Genomic DNA, 16,966 nt, shown 5'->3' with positions numbered 1-16,966 from the left:
TCTAGTTCAGAAGCTGACAGCAGGCCAGGATTTCCTATCAAATATGTTCTAGAAATAACAGGGTTATAGTTCATAAGATTCAGACAAAGCTAATAGAGAACCCTCCAAACACACAGGTAGGCACTTTTCACCAATTTCACTAAAGGCACAAGGTACCTAAACAACTTCCAAAATAAGTTGGGCCCAATTTGAATCAAGTTACACAACAATTACCATTTAGTAAAATAAAAACAAGTTAAATTTATTCTTGGTATAAAACAAGTGAAGCAAGTAAGGCAGACAAGAACTTGGCTACGTACCTAGAGTAACAGCAAAACTAGGAGAGATTCCTAGTCCCTCACCTCGAGGGCAATACTGACAGATTAAGAAGTAATTCTTCTTTTTATTAAGTGATAGTTAATATGGTGAAGCAAATTCAGTAACATTTCAGCTACTTCATTCACCATTTAACGTGTTTGGTGACTGCTGTCCCTCTTTTCACAACACAAAAATAGTAACTTCATCAAATCTGAATATTCTAGTATATAAAAGATAAGCCTTACAGTGTCAGTTGAGATTCTGAAGTAGAACAACATTAACATTTTGGAACACCAATTCCATTAACATCAACTAAAACTGCTTTAAAAAATAAATAATGAAGTACAAACCCTACTTTTATACTACTAGATTACAAATGGGTGGAGCAACATCTCCAGGGTCATGCACAGCTCAGCTGATCCCTTACAGAACCATGCAAGTGATCCAAAAAATAGGTATTTTATTCAAGACACTTATTAATTGTTGTGTCTAGGGCCATTACAATTTTCACCTTAGGATGTGTGTGTGTGTGTATATATATATATAAATATATATAAAATATATACACCTTAAGGTAAAGAAACTTAGAAAAATTGATGTTACATTACTAAGGGTGAAAGAAGCAACTGTTCCTCCAGCAAATGGAGCAAAAAAAGCCATAAAAATACTTCAACTCAGTATTTTTCTGTATTTAAAAGAACTTTAGTTTTACTGAACCAACCAATTCAAGCATTTGAAACAAACGCTGTGTCTGTAGGAAGTCAAATGCCCAAATGCCATTACCCACAGAGGGTCTTGTAACATTCAGACAGCAACAATGCAATGGCAGAAAAATACCCCCCCCCCCAAACTTTACAGAGATAACCTAAGCTCTTCATGAACTGTGTTCACTGAGCACTTGTTTCCTGAACTGTGCCGAGACAGAGCGTTACTGGTCTGAAATGTTCCCACTGGAATTGTCACATACACGAACTCTGAACCCCACCAGCACCACTCTGGGAAGTGGCCAGTGCTCAGGGCCACATCAGGAGAGACAAAGTCTTGCACATCTAACACCGAGGTGCAGATTCTTCAAATACCTGGCTCAGGTATCTCTTCCTTTCTGAAAAAGTTTAGTTAGCGACTGTCCCGCTACTCGTTTTGAGCGCTCCAGTTTATCACTCCTCTCTCTCCCAGCTCTATGTTCTGCGTCGCTTGGCAGCACTTGGGCTGGAAGGGTTACTGTTGGCGTTTAAGACCTTCTCAGTGACTCTGTTGCGCTTCCTCTTATCAGATCCTTCTTTGGACCCAGGATCTGATGAAGTTTTCTCTTTCTCTTTGCTGCTTGGCTTTTCAGTTGTTTTTCCTAAACTTCCAGAGGGTGTAAAAACTGAAATAGGATCAAAGTAATGATTCCAGATCAGAGTCAGACACACAGGCAAACAAGAAGTGATAGCAGATTTCTTTATATATATATATATATTACATCAAACTTTTCAGATCAATCAATTCTCAGCATATTTAATCACCAGTTAAATAGTATTTTGATTTTTAAAGGAAAAAAATCTTCTGTCAGAAAGGCACGTCTTGCTTTTATTATTTGCTTTAAAGACAGGCATGTTATTTTGACAGGCTAAAAGTGAAATTCATTAAGAGGAATTAAACAGCACTTAGAATACTTAATAGGAACATTTACAGAACCAAATCTATGAACTTTATAATCAGCAATGGTCGTTACATTTGGGAGTGTAGAGAGATTTTAAAAGTGAACACCCAATGTGCAGTTTAATATACTTTAAAAATACATCTTTAGATCTTTTTTATTACACTCAATCTCAAAACACCACTTAGTCTGTGACATAAATATTATGGAGTCATGTAGTTAACACTTCTCTAGGTCTGGCAAGGTAAATAGAATCCCTACTGTTCACATTTATTTTGTTCTACAGCAAAGTGTTAGGAAAATAAGCCTTGTATTTGAAAGCAGCAAGATAATGCAAATAAAACAACACCCCGTTCTGCCCACCTTCCTATTTCAGCACACAATCTTACCATCCTTTATGATTTACAGGCCCTGCTTCTCCCCATTAGTACAAACATCCAAATACAGAGGATTTAGGGTCACTAAAACTGGACTCAACTTTCTTTCAAAGATTCTTGGATTACTTCAGATTCCCAGGGTTCTGCCAAGCACATCTTAAAATCAAAACACTCCAAAGCTATACATCTTTGTACATAAGAATTAGGAGCAAAGAAGAAATCTTTCAAGTATCAGATATTGGCAAGTGCTTATTCTGTGCATTCTTAAATCACTCCAGTTCTTGGCATGAGCATCTGCTAAGTCTGAATACAAATCACAATGCACACCAGATTTGGGATTTACATTTTGACATTAATATCTCAGAGTTACAGCTGGGTTTTAATCTCGTATTACACAGTAGAGAGTGACAAATTTACCTTCTTCTGGACCTGCATGTGTTTCCATCTCTTCTTTTATTTCCTCTTTCACTTCCTCTTCCATCATCACTTTTCCTGCAGAAAGAGTTGTTATATAGTGGTGAGATGATTTCAAAGAACCACACATTCCTTATTCCTGGATTAGTAGCCTCAGCATATATGCAGAATGTTAACAAATCTTCAGTGCAGCCATCATCAGCAAAGGTTCATCAGTGCATAACACAGAACACTGTACAAGATAATCATAGAATCAGTCAGGGTTGAAAGGGACCACAAGGATCACGTAGTTCCAGCCCCCCTGCTATGGGCAGGGACAGCTCACACTAGATCAGGCTGGCCAGAGCCTCATCCAGCCTGGCCTCCCTCCAGGGATGGGGCCTCAACCACCTCCCTGGACAACCCACTCCAGGGTTTCACCACTCTCACAATGAGGAACTTCTTCCTTGCGTCCAGTCTGAATCTCCCCACCTCCAGCTTCATTCCATTCCCCCTAGTCCTATCACTACCTGATATCCTAAGAAGTCCCTCCCCAGCCTTCTTGTAGGCCCCCTTCAGATACTGGAAGGCCCATGACAAGAAGTTCCAATGAAATTACTAACAGGCAAAACATATTACAATGCCTTGGGTATGTTATGATTTTATACTCAGTTTTCAGTCTAAAGTTTAGCATAGCTAGTAACTGAGAACCATTCCACTGTGGTTTCACATATCCCAAGAAGTCCTCTGGCAGGTGCTTGAACTTCCTGGCTCCTACCTTGGATAACACACAGAGCTAAACTTTGGTAATGCAGCTAATCTCAGCCTAAAATTTCTGTCTAACTGCTGTATGCTTCTCTTCAATTTAGCCAACACAGAAAGGCTTATCATGAGTGAGAGAGATCTGGAATCTCAAGCAGGTGAATCTCAAGGTAGAACCAGAGAGATGGTTTCACAGTGCAATGAAACCACAACGAATCTACACAAAGGCCTCTAAACATTTCACTATGGTTTTGGTTTCAATAGATTTTAACACCATTGCAGAAACAACCTTGTAAAAAAGCTATCAGATATTATAAACCAGTAATACTTTCAAAACTAAGGCTTATGAACCATAATAAGATAGCAATAGGTAAAAGTGAGATGGTTATACCAGCACAAGGTGCAAGTCCATGGCCAAAAAGTGAGTTTCCCCTGCTACTCAAACTGCAGCTATTCAGTAGGTATATTCCTGGGGTATATTTTTCACTGTTAGCTGATTTGCTCTTTAATGGCATTATTTCATCATTCATACAAGAAAACTGTATCAGGAAAATATATATTATATTCAGAAGGTGCTGCTCCATAGCTCCTACTCTTTCAAGAAGGATCTTGCTACCAAAATGAACCACACTGAAGTGTGCAGGTCACCTATTTTAGCAAAAAATTGTGGCCTGAAGTAACATTAGAGCCACCCCAAGGAAGTGCAAAAGCCCCACAACAAACTGCTAATCACCTTGCAAAGAACCACATTTTGCCTTTCACTCTGAAAAGGGCTGTCAGTGACGCATGTGGATATTTTGTGCATACCCAGGAGATGAATCTAAATGGCACAAATAGAACCCATTTGTGCTATATTAGCATCCCAACTACATTACATTTAAAAAGATTAGAAACAGTGTGGAGTCTGCCCAAGGGTCTCTCTGTCTTGCTAGCCTGTTTCCTACAGTGGTGGATCACACAGGCTGATAAAGTGTGAAGAGCACAAGCAGTGTGATCCTTTCCTTGATGCTTTCCTTCAGTCAACTGATTAAGAACTAATGAGATCAACTTGTATCTGTATAACACTTCTCCTTCCTTACTAGACCTCACACACCAGTCTGAAAGAATGACCTTAGACTGGCATGCTACCTTCTTTTTTGGGGAGGAGTTTTGTTAAACTACCTATTCTGAAATGAGGTTAGAGCAACCAAGAAGAAACTGCTATCATATCTTACCTTCTCTTACTTCTTGAATCATTTCATCAGGAAGAGCAAAATTCTTCTCTATATTAGGGAATGGAAGAATCTCAGACTCGTGCTTAGAAAGAAAAGAAAGATGTCCATGAATGACTTTGCTTAAAACTTGAATTTGGATTTAGAAGTGCAATATCAAAATCACTTTTACTTGCGATTAGGGGCTAAGGAGCTCTTAACAAGACAGTTCAGCCAGTAGAGAATTAGGAAGCTCCTGATGTCAAACTGTCAAACTAAGGTCAAGCTATTTTGAGATCATGATGCACAATTATTTAAGACAATTTTGGTCAAGATATTAGAGATCATGATGCATGATCATTTGAGATCATTTCTGGAACCAAACCCAAGCACATTCTTACACTATAACTTCATTGTTGACATTTAAGTACCTGTGTAAACATTCACTGGATTAGCATTTAGGCAACTTTAACAAAGTGAAAACACAGTATGGAGGGAAAAAAAAGTCTAAACCACTATAGATTTCATTGTCTCCTACTCAATGTGCTTTCATACAGGGAAAAAGCCATCAAGTCACTGGACCAGCACGAAATTCTTAATAATGGGAAACATACAAGCCCAGTGATTTTGGCCTGTCAAAACTACCGAACTATGATTAATAAAAAGATGGATGCATCAAGCCTTTATACTCACAAGAGCCTGCATGTCATACATGGTGCTCAGATGGTCCCAAATCACTTTGGAAGAAATCTGTCGTCCAATATTCTGGCTGAATTTATCTCGGATACAAATCATGTGGAAATGGCGATTCACACCTGGGGAGAGAAACTCAATGCAATTAACACGACTAACAGTTTTACTTAGACCACACAACAAAACCAAACCCACCACCACCAAAAAAGCCTCCAACCCACAATTCTATCGTTACAGGGAAATCTATGGGAGAAACACACGGCTACCTAGGCAGCCCTGCCTGGTTGACATTTCACCTCACGTTATAGGTGCGATTCTGAAGAGGGGCTGAGGATGCCCAATGATGACATGTGGCAGCAGCCAGGGCTTCTAGAAGCTCCAAGAAACAACCCATGGACTAAGCAGCACGTCAGGAAAGGCGACGGCAGAACGGAGCGAAGAGCGCTGGCTTTATGCTTCCGGAGGGCTGGATGAAAAGGCCAGCCAGGCTCGGCGGCTCCCTTCCCACGGGTCCCACCACGGTCGGGAGAAGCCCCGGCGGCCCTCGGCCTCTCACGCTGCGGGTTCGAGCCCGAGAGGCCGCTAGGGGCAGCACCGCAGCGCGGCCGGGCCGCCAGCCCCCTCCCCGGGCAGGCCCCTGGCCTGGCCCCGCGTATGGTTCTCTTCCCCGGCCAGCGCCGCTACTCGAGACCGCGGCTCGGCAGCGGCCTGCTCTCACCTACGGGCTTGTGGCCCAGCATGGCGTGGAAGAGGCAAACCTCCACTTCAGGGCTCCACACCACCACCGCCTCCTCCGCCGGCACGCCGGGCTCCGGGGCGGCAGCTGCGGCCGCGGCGGCAGCTGCAACAGCGGCCGCAGCGGCAGCGACCGCCGCGGCGGCCCCGGGCCCGGCCGCGGGCAGCGGCGGCTTCTCCACAGCGCTCGCCGAGCCGCCCTCCGCCTCGCCCATCGCCGCCCCGCGCCGCGCCGCCGCCCGCAGCGGCTCCTGCCGGCCGGGAGGAGGGGGTGGCGGGCCGCGGGCCGCTCCTCGGGCGGGGCGAGACGAGGCGGGGAAAGGCCCTTTGCGGCCTTCTCCCCGGAGGAGGGGGAGGTTTCCGGCGGGTTTTACCTCGCGTTTGGGCCGCGCTGCAGTCGTACCACAGGAGGCGGGAGAGGGGCGCCGAGCTCTCGCCTTCCGATGGTTCTTACTGACCTTAGTGACTGTTCTCAAACTTTAGAGCTTCTTGGGCCAGTGATGGAGGCAAGCATGACGACACTGTCCCAACTCACAGAATGGTGTGGTTGGAAGTGACCTCTGGGGACCATCTAGTCCAAAACCCCAGCTAAAGCAGGGTTACACACAGCAGGTTGCCCGGGGCCACAATGTCCAGGTGGGTTTGGAATCTCTGCAGAGAAGGAGACTCCACAGCCTCTCTGGGCAGCCTGCTCCAGGGCTCCAGCACCTTCAGTGCTGTTCTGCATTTGGCACCAGATGAAATAGTGGCAGTAGCGTGGTCCCTAATGTGGGTTCTGCACCAGGTGTGCAAAAAGCTGAATTCACACCCCGAGTGGAGATACTTGTCTTTATTCTGCAGAATTGAAAGCCAGGCATTTAACAGCAGCCAGCACAACTATCATTGTCTACAACTACCTGAAGAGAGGTTGTAGCCAGGTGGGGGGTGGTCTTTTCTCCCAATCAGTACCAGAACAAGAGGACACAGTCTCAAGCTGTGCCAGGGGAGGTTTAGGCTGGATGTTAGGAAGAAGTTCTTCACAGAGAGAGTGATTAGCCATTGGAATGTGCTGCCCAGAGAGGTGGTGGAGTCACCATCCCTGGAGGTGTTTAGGAAGAGACTGGATGGGGTGCTTGGTGCCATGGTTTAGCTGATTAGATGGTATTGGGTGATAGGTTGGACTCTATGATCTGGAAGGTCTTTTCCAACCTAGTTAATTCTATTCATTGCCACAACATTTTTAATGGCACAAAATGCTAGACTGATCCTATTTCCCTGTCCATTCTACAGCAAACAGGTGCATGTTTTCTAACCATCACGCTGGGGAGGTTTCCTCATTAGCATGGTCAATTTTACCTTGGAGATGTGTATTTTAATATTACCACTGCCCAAAGTTTCTTTAAGATGCATTCTTGGCTCATATCAGCCCAGCAATTACATATTTTGTTATTTTACATCTAAGCAGTAGCAAACAAACACACAAGCATTGTTTTGCTTCACATTCAATTCAAGGTTAGATACTTTCCACGATGTTCAGTCATGTTTCAACCAAAACTTCTTTATTAAATTTTTAGCTTTGTTCTTTTAATATCACTATGAGATGAGAGTGGAGCCTGAGACTCAGCTGTGCTGCCAGAGAAGCCTTGGCAACCCCAGCACTCGCCCTCCTGTCCTGCCCCCTTCTGGCACAAGATGTTGCCAAGGTGGAAGATTGCACTGGGGAAAAGGTCCCAAGCACCACCATCCCCCCCCCAGACTGCTCATCTTTATCACACCAGGATTGTTTTATATCAACCTGACACTGATGCTTAACAAATAACTGTGTTTAAAAATGCAGAGCCCACCAGCTTTGCTCATCATTTAAGGCATTAAAGCCCATTTTGTTTGGGAAGAAAGAGAATGTATCATTCTCTTGGTGACAGGGTTTGGTTTTTTTGCCTTGTTAGGTATAATTAGACTCACAGGCTTGAAACAAGATCTTCTGTTGCTTAGGTGATCAGGTTTTCCTATTGCTCACTCCTCACTTGAAATTTTGATCCTTTTTGTGACATTAAGATTATTTCAATGGCGAATAACAATGACATCATGTGCAAAGAGCGCCTGTTCTGAGTGAATAATAAAGCAGTGGGAGAAAAAACTCACAAGCAAATGATCCAAAATAAAAAGCAGGAAGGGAAAGACGGAATTTTTCTGAACTGGAAAACTTTATGTATCTTTGGTACCCAGACAATTAACTTCACTCGTATCATTCTTTGGGGCTTAATGTAACATTAATCTGTTTGGGGTATAAATGTTAAGTGAACACCTGAAATGAGTTAAACCCAAAACCTCACGTGGGAAGCCTGTGGAAGTCTGCTGGTGCAGATCCTGGGGCTGGATGCCTGGAAACAAATCCTCATTTCCAGCGGGGTTCAGACTAACCTTTCAAAATGGAAAGGCGTCTCTCACTCCAGTCTGGTTTAGATGCTGTTGAAATCTTCCAGGAATAACTGTTCCTGTGAGAGCTCCATTTGGAGTGACAGACATCTTGCTAGAATGACTCTTCTGCATATAGGCTACAGGAATCTCCAGAAGTATTTCTTCTGCCTACTGTCACCTCTGTCCTGGTTGCGCTGGCTCAGGCTTCACCTGCTTTCGTCATTTAAAGCCCAAATTATCTATCAATAAGAATGTTGCCAATCTCAAATACCAAGTCTGCATGCTTTTCCACTTAAATCCAGCCCTAACTCCAGTATGTGTCTCAGACCTGTTTAACCTTCCAAAGTTTATTAGATCTATGCTGTCACAAAGTCCTCAGCTGCTGCCAAAAGAAAGGGTTATGATTTCCTCAGGAGTAAACGAGTTCCTGAACACCTCAATTCCTGTTTTCATACACACTTTTCTAGCACAGAAAACTGAAGGCAGAAAGACAAGCACATAAGTGACAAGAGTATAAAAACTGTTCCCCTGCAGAACAGCTCTCAAAGTTTTGCAGGAATCATTTTTTTTCCCCTGTTCCCTCCCCTCTATTATTTTTGAGCCTGTGTGAAACGGCGAGCTTCAGCTCTCTCAGCTGTCACGCTTCCACTTAAAAACTATCATCAAGAGGGAATAACCGTGTCAAATCAGACAGCAATTTTTATGTCATTAAGTTCTGATGGCTAAAAAAAGTAGCATGTGAAACAGAATGTGAAAAAAGCATATGGCCACCTCTGAGGGTACAACAGCATAGGAATCTAATTTAATTTGGGAGAATAATGTTAATTCAACAGGAAGAGTATCTACATAAGCTGGCTGCTACTTTCTTTCCATCACAGATAATTACATTTCCCTGTGTCTAAATATCTTTGTCTCTTTCAATGCCTCGAGGAGACATATGGGAGCCTGTAATCATGCCACATACAGCCTCTACCTGGATCCAGACCAGAGTTAAGTTTTTTTCTCTCTTTACATTTTAGAGTTGTTATTTTTTTTTTCTCCCCCCTTCACTGAGCAGGTTGTTCAGATGCTGAAAAATGTACTCTCCTCTTGTTCCAATTTAAATGGTCCTTCTGGTTTTAAGACATGCACAATTCAGTTCTCTCTCTCTTCCCACTCTTTATGCTGCTTTCAGCCTTGGAAACCTGTTACAATAACTAAGGCTGCTCAGCCCTTTGCTGGAGCAGATCGTGCCCTCCCCCTCTGGAGAGATTACCTGATACTTCATAAAGCATGGCAACAACTGAGAAATCCACCTAGCATTTGGCACTCTCCCTAGAAGTGCTGGATTTCTGGAAGAGAGGCAATATGGCTACAACTATTTCTGTCATTATTTTAGAACACCATGTGTTAGTGTCCTTAACAAAGTAAAAACTTCATTCCAAATCTTGGATAATTTTTGATACGCTGCATCAGTGTTTGTAAAAGAACATCATCCACGTGCTCTTTGCAGATTCACAGATTGCACTGGGTTGGAAGGGACCCTCAAAGGTCATCTTGTCTGACTCCCCTGCAGTCAGCAGGGACACTTCCAACTAGATCAGGCAACCCAGGGCCGCATCAAGCATGGTCTTGAATGTCTCCAGGGACAGGGCTTCAACCACATCCCTGGGCAACCTGTTCCAGTACTTCACCACTGTCACTGTAAAGAACTTCTTCCTTATGTCCAACCTAAATCTCCCCTGCTTCAGTTTAAATTGTTAGATTCTGTTAGATTCTATATCAAAGATGTACTAAAAGCCCCCAGAAAAGTTTGAGTGACTGGTTTTAATGGAAAAGCTGGGCATGAGCCAACAATGAGCACTTGCAGCCCAGAAGGCCAATGGCATCCTAGGCTGCATGGCCAGCAGGTTGAGAGAGGTGATTCTGCCACTTTGCTCTGGTGAGACCTCACCTGGAATACTGAGACCTGCTCTGGAGCCCTCATCACAGGAAGGACATGGACCTGATGGAGTGGGTCCAGAGGAAGACCACAAAAATAATCAGGGGGCTGCTACAAGGACAGGTTGAGTGAGCTGGGGTTGTTCAGCATGGAGAAGAGAAGGCTTCAGGAAAACCTAATAGCAGCCTTCCACTACCTGAAGGGGTCTACAAGAAGGCTGTAGAGGGGCTATTTCAAAAGGCCTGCAGTGATAGGACAAGGGACAATGGTTTGAAATTAGAGAAGAGCAGATTTAGATTGGATGTTAGGAACAAGTTCTACACCATGAGGGTGATATAACACTGGAACATGCTGCCCAGGGACTGAGCTGAGGACCCATCCCTGGAGTTATTCAAGGTCAGGCTGGACAACACCACAAGCAACCTGCTCTAGTGGAGGATGTCCCTGCTGACTGCAGGGGGGTTTGGGCTAGATGACCTTTGGAGGTCTCTTGCAAGCCCAACCATTCCATGAGTCTATGCTTGAGCTTGATCATTTTGCATATCTTTTAATAACACAATGAAGATAGTTTGACACAGACATGCTTTTTTCCTTCTTACTTAGAATAGAATTAACCAGGTTGGAAAAGACCTTCAAGATCGAGTCCAACCTGTCACCTAACACTATCTAATCAACTAACCATGGCACCAAGCACCCCATCCAGTCTCTTCTTAAACACCTCCAGTCAAAGTGGAGGAACCAAAAAGATAAATGTTTTTTGGTGAGAAGTCTTATCACCCAGCCCATGGCTTCTCCAGTGGTTGGCAAGGAGGTATGTCCTAGCTTTCTCCCAATTAGATCTGCTCTTAGCAAAAGGATTTGTTTGCTTGATTAAACAAGCACATGGAACAGAGAGTTCACTTTCTTATCTGACCTGTGTGGCTTCTTACAGGGATAAATACATGGAATTCAATTCAAAGTAGAGAGATGGGAGGGAAGGCTGGTAAAGCAACAAAGAAGAGGGAAGCAGCTGTCAGGGCGAGGATACATTCTGTTTGCTGAGACATATGTTCTTGAGCTGAACTTTTCCCTTGTGATCTGTTGTGCTTATTTTCCCAGCAGAGAGAGGCCACACACTGGATGGGCATCAGATGGCAAGCCTTAGAAAAATAAATTGAAAACAGTGCAAATAATCATCTGTAAGCACACACAGAGGTGTTCATTACTGCTGCCGTTCCGCTTCAGAATACCCCAGTGCAGAGTGGGGATTGGGGAAGGCAAAGCCATCTTAACTGAGTTTTCAGTTTAATAAATCCATCATCTCCCAGGCTTACAAAGAAGCAGAGTGAAGAACCAGTGGGTTTAGAATGAAGCAGTTGAATGCAAGCACAAGAACCAATTAATGAATCCTTGGCTCTCCAAAGCCAGTATCAGAAGCCCACAGCATGTTTCACCAAAGGTGATTTTTATTTATTATAGTGCCAAACTAAACTCACACTAGCCTAGCTGGTCAGGATCAGTCTAAAAGGGATTCTCTTCCTTGACAGTTGAAGGTGGTCAGGGTTGTTCAGATTGCCATTTTATTCCCTGGGGCATTTAAAAAGTTGATTTTTCCAACCAAGAACACTGGGGTTTTGAAATAAATAATAAAAAAAAAGGGCCAGTGCATCCAGAAAGGATCTTCAGAAGGAAAGCAGACAAGCATGACATTAGCAACCACAATCAACCTTCCAATGTGGCAGAGGGTGGCAGCAGGTTTTCATGAAGTACATGGAGAAGTTTGGTTCATTTTTAGAGCCCTATTTTTGCATTTCAGCTTTGACTACCTGAGGCTATTCATAAGGACTCTTTAGCTCCAGCAGCCTTCAGTCAAAATCATCTGTGTGATGTTTGAGATTCCTTCCTGGGATGGACCTCTCTGCACTGGCCATCAATGATGTGTTAGAAACCAATTGCAGCTGCAGCCAAGCGAGGCAAAGCTGCTGTTACAGAAAGCTGTGAAAACAACAGGTAGTTCAAAGTTTGCCTTGTAGTGATGAGAAGTCAGTGGCACCATCCAGGCCTAAGCCAAGGAACTTGTCAAAGAAAGTCTAAACTTATCTGATTTGTAGAAATACATCTCTGGGCTCAGCATGTCTCTGAAATCACAAGAGTCCACAAAGTGCTAGAGACAGGATCTGTTTGTCCTCATTAACCATGGAAAACAGGCCTGGTCTGCCTCCTGTTTTGTTTTACAAACACTTCTCGTTTGATTCCAGAACTTCAAGCTTGTATTTGATTTGCAGAACCAAACCAGAGCTGCATAATACTGGGTTTATCTTCATGTGCAAGGAATATAATTACTCTCAGCAGGGACTGCTTGATAAATCAACATGCCTAGTGATGGAGCTTTATCTCTTGAGCCAAATTCCTCACAGGGTGTGAGGTCCATCATGTGGAGAAGAACCGGAATTCTCAGAAATCATCTGTATATTGGCAGTGGTTCTATTGGTAGGAGAGGCTCTTAACACTGGTCAGAGTTTGCCTTCAACCAGACAGGTGTTACTGGAAGGGGACCAATTTCAACTGATGTTGCCTGAAGTCTCTGAAATCCATCCACCATTTTCAATGACTCTGCCACTATCTTTAATAATCCTAAACCAAACCAACTTCAGCTAAAGAAAAAAAGGGATTAAAAAAGAAAAAGAACTTGGCTTATGCTCAAGTGTTAATTAGTGAAGGTGGATTTTCCTAAAGACTATATCCTTGTTTCTATTTATTTGGCAGTTTAGGAGACACCTGTAAGAGGAGACAGGAGACAGTTGGTTCTTATATTTCAGGCCTTCAACTTACTTTTTTTTTTTGGCTGTAATTTACAGCACATATTTCAATGCCAGTTATTCCTTCTAAAACAGCAGAAAAATGCCAAAGTAACTATATCAGTGATTTGAAGTATTTGGATTAGATCTGAAAGGATGGATGGGAGTGTTTCCATCTTCATGGCCAACAAAATGTCAGTTTTTCACCATGTGCATGCTTGGGGCATCTCAGGAGGGGAAAAAAAAAACCCAACCACACCTTCAAATAAATAAACAGGTTTAAGGCAAGGCTGCAGACAACACTGTCATGACTGACATCACTATATAAAAATATAAATACATACATATATATATATATCTGTTCCTTAAAAGGGAACAGATGCATCTAACAATATTACCAAGGCAAGGCATGCAGTTGCTTTTGTTAGGGGCTGACACTCTTAGCCACTTTTTGTTTCCTAATTCAGCAGGCAGAACTTTATTGCAGTGCATTACTGCCTGTATACATAATGCAGTGATTTTATAGACTACAGACATGGCATAAACTGATGTAAAAGCCAATGATTCCAGTAAGCTATTGCTTAAGAAATGGGGCAAATTATGTAGATTACCTTCAGGAGAGACTTAATTGCATAAACCTGCCCACTGGATCAGCAGTTTACTACACTCTGCTCTCCAAAACTCTAATTACCACCTCCTGCACTGTTCCCTACTAGGAGCACTGTGTAATTAAGCTCTGGTGTTGGAAGAATTTATAGGAGATTGACATAGCCTAGGAGTTGGCCAGTTTGTGAAATTTCTGCTCCTGCTTTGTCCTTTATTTCACTCAGTAAAAATGCTGTTTCAATCTAGCAGAAGTGAGCAGAGTATTCCAGCTCACATTCCTGTCAGAACATGTTCTTTGCTGGATCTGGGCTGTAAACAGGTGGGTTTTTTTTTCCTATATACATATATATCATAATTCCCATCTGAACACATATGTTAGGGTGTTCTGAGGCCAGCTGTGATACACAGATCTCTTAGCTAGAGCAGCTTCAATTTTTGCTGGAATGGAAGTAACTGAAAACTTTCACACTGAAATAGCTTTCATCTCTTGGCACTTTTGGGGTAATCTTCCTCCCTTTGCATAATGGATAGCAGCCGAAACACTTCTCATTTCTTCAGCTACCCCAGTTGCCTACAATAAGGATCTCATTTTCACATGAATCCTATGGCAAGGCAACCTGATGGACCTAAATTCAATGAAAATTACTTCAAATTGAAAGAGAACAGATGCCATTGTAAGAGATGGCAGGGCAGAGCTATTACTGTCATCTGCTTTGCATAATCATGTTAGTGACAAAGCCCCTTAGCACATTTCACAGCTTTTCCCAGCAAGCTGGGACTGCAAGCTTTTTGGAAAGAGACAGAGCAGCTTCTCTTCCTATTCAGCATTTCTCAGTTGCCTCAGCCATTCATGCTGGTTTCATGCCTCTTGAGAAAATACCAGAGGTGAAGTATCAAATTTAAGCTATTTTATCAATGGTAGGATGGCCCCCGTTTCTTTCATAATAGAGACCTTCATTCTGCAACTATGGGAGAAGCTGAGAGAGAAAATATCTAGTTGATTTGATCATCTGTGTTGGGGGGCATACTTCTGAAAGCTTGCTGACTTTATGTATTGGAACAAGAAGGTGAGGCATGAGAGACTGCTACACAGGTGCACATAGTGCTTTAGCTGGCATTGGATCCCACCTACACATCCTGGTGCTACTGAGTCATCCTCTGGCCCATGTAAGAGTCATCAAGGATCTCCTACTCTTATCCCATTCTTAAAACTGTCACTGCTGCTGACCGGAGTTATTCACATTTTGCTTACATTAGAATTAGAAAAGGACCTCAGCTGTCAAAAGAAAATGCTGAAGCAGAATGTACCAGCGTCTGTGAAGGTCTTTCCTGGCTTTAGAAGACTAGGAAGCCATTTGAAGTGGAGGATAATGAAGCAGGGCTTGCTACAGATTGTCCTCTTTGATCTGGAGAAGTCATAGAATCAATAATGTTGGAAAAGATCTCAAAGATCATCAAGTCCAACCTGTCACCCAGCACCTCATGACTACTAAACCATGGCACCAAATGCCACATCCAGTCCCCTCTTGAACACCTCCAGGGACGGTGACTCCACCACCTCCCTGGGCAGCACATTCCAATAGCTAACAACTCTCTTTGTGAGGAACGTTCTCCTCACCTTGAGCCTAAACTTCCCCTGGCACAGCTTGAGACTGTGTCCTCTTGTTCTGGTGCTGGTTGCCTGGGAGAAGAGACCAACCCTCTCCTGGCTACAACCTCCCTTCAGGTAGTTGTAGAGCGCAATAAGGTCTCCCCTGAGCCTCTTCTTCTCCAGGCTAAACAACCCCAGCTCCCTCAGCCTCTCCTCACAGGGCTGTGCTCAAGGCCTCTCCCCAGCCTCGTTGCCCTTCTCTGGTCATGTTCAAGTGTCTCAATGTCCTTCTTAAACTGAGGGGCCCAGAACTGGACACAGTACTCAAGGTGTGGCCTAACCAGTGCTGAGTACAGAATGACTTCCCTGCTCCTGCTGGCTACACTATTCCTGATGCAGGCCAGGATGCCATTGGCCTTCTTGGCCACCTGGGCACACTGCTGGCTCACCCTAGGGAATGCCAGAGCTATGTGATTCCCCAACCACTTCTTACCTGCATATGAATCTTGGGTTCTGGAGGTCCTTTAGCACAGTAGAGATGCTGCTGCATGGTCAAAAGCATTAGGGAGGGTAAAGAAAACCCATTTTTCTGATCTTCCTTCACTGCCTAGTTTTCAGATTTGTGAAGGTGGCTGGGATGGAGGCAAAGATGAGCCTTCTTGCACACAAAAGTAGTGTGATTGTTAATTACTAATGCCAAAAGATGCCTCAAATCAGCTCTCTGTGCACTTTGTATTTTAGGGACTATATTTGTGTGAAGGAATATTTGACATCTTTACATTTACCAAACTTATAATACCTCAGAGCTAACTCCAGGCACTTCAAAACACAACTCTTTTCCCAGCTCTCTCTGCTGCTCTGAGATATCAAAACAAAACAAATTTAGAAAGTTCTTTTTGCAGCAACTTTAGAAGCACTAAATTAAGCCCTAGAATCACTATCAGTCCTGAGGTAGGAATTATTCAATCACATCATATTTCTAACTTTCCAAAGTTTTCCTTTTTTTGCATTCACAGTTAGAGGCAGATGAAAGTTCATTTGGAACCCATTCACATCTTGGCATACAATATAGAACAATGTACTTGAAGGACATAATAAGACAAGTCTGGCTTGCCCTAACAGAAGGAAATTTGGGGCTCAGGTGAATTTTAATGGGTCCTATTAACATTGCACACCAGAATTCTGAATTGCTCATGCCATGATAATAAATATTTACAAGATAGAGAGGATGGCTTTATTCCCTGTGTTTTATTTCCCCTCCCTGGAAGCTATTACCTGAAGTACTCTCTGCTTTGGGCAATGTTAAACGTACTCACCACAATTTTTCTTTTGAATGACTGAGTCCCCACTAGAAAATGTTTACAATTGTGTTTAGGTTTAGAAGAGAAACGCTGCATCTACCAATGATTTGTTTGATGCTTTTAATAGAAGAGTCCTGTGACCTGAGAGGATCCACCTGACCTTGGGCAGAGGACAAAATCATCCAGATCTGGAGTGTGCAAAAACCTTCCACCAAACCTCCTTTTTAGTTGAGTTTCTCAGAAATTCCCTTTCATTCTGCCCTTTCTTGTGATATCATTTCCCC

The 16,966-nt window shown here is 43.2% G+C and overlaps 1 protein-coding gene across 1 annotated transcript; it reads right to left on the bottom strand.

The window, feature by feature from the left end:
• Positions 1 to 237: 237 nt before the first annotated feature.
• MRGBP (MRG domain binding protein) lies at positions 238 to 6,342 on the bottom strand. The gene is made up of 5 exons (XM_054173692.1): positions 6,073 to 6,342; positions 5,355 to 5,476; positions 4,686 to 4,767; positions 2,734 to 2,808; positions 238 to 1,666 (listed from the first exon to the last, which is right to left on the bottom strand). The coding sequence occupies exons 1-5, from the start codon at positions 6,302 to 6,304 to the stop codon at positions 1,476 to 1,478; spliced, it is 702 nt and encodes a 233-aa protein (XP_054029667.1). The 5' UTR covers positions 6,305 to 6,342; the 3' UTR covers positions 238 to 1,475.
• Between the last annotated feature and the right edge of the window lie 10,624 nt (positions 6,343 to 16,966).

Source organism: Dryobates pubescens, chromosome 26 (assembly GCF_014839835.1).
Source record: "Dryobates pubescens isolate bDryPub1 chromosome 26, bDryPub1.pri, whole genome shotgun sequence".
In the NCBI taxonomy this organism is placed as follows: domain Eukaryota; kingdom Metazoa; phylum Chordata; class Aves; order Piciformes; family Picidae; genus Dryobates; species Dryobates pubescens.
This window is presented reverse-complemented; position numbering and strand designations above follow the sequence as displayed.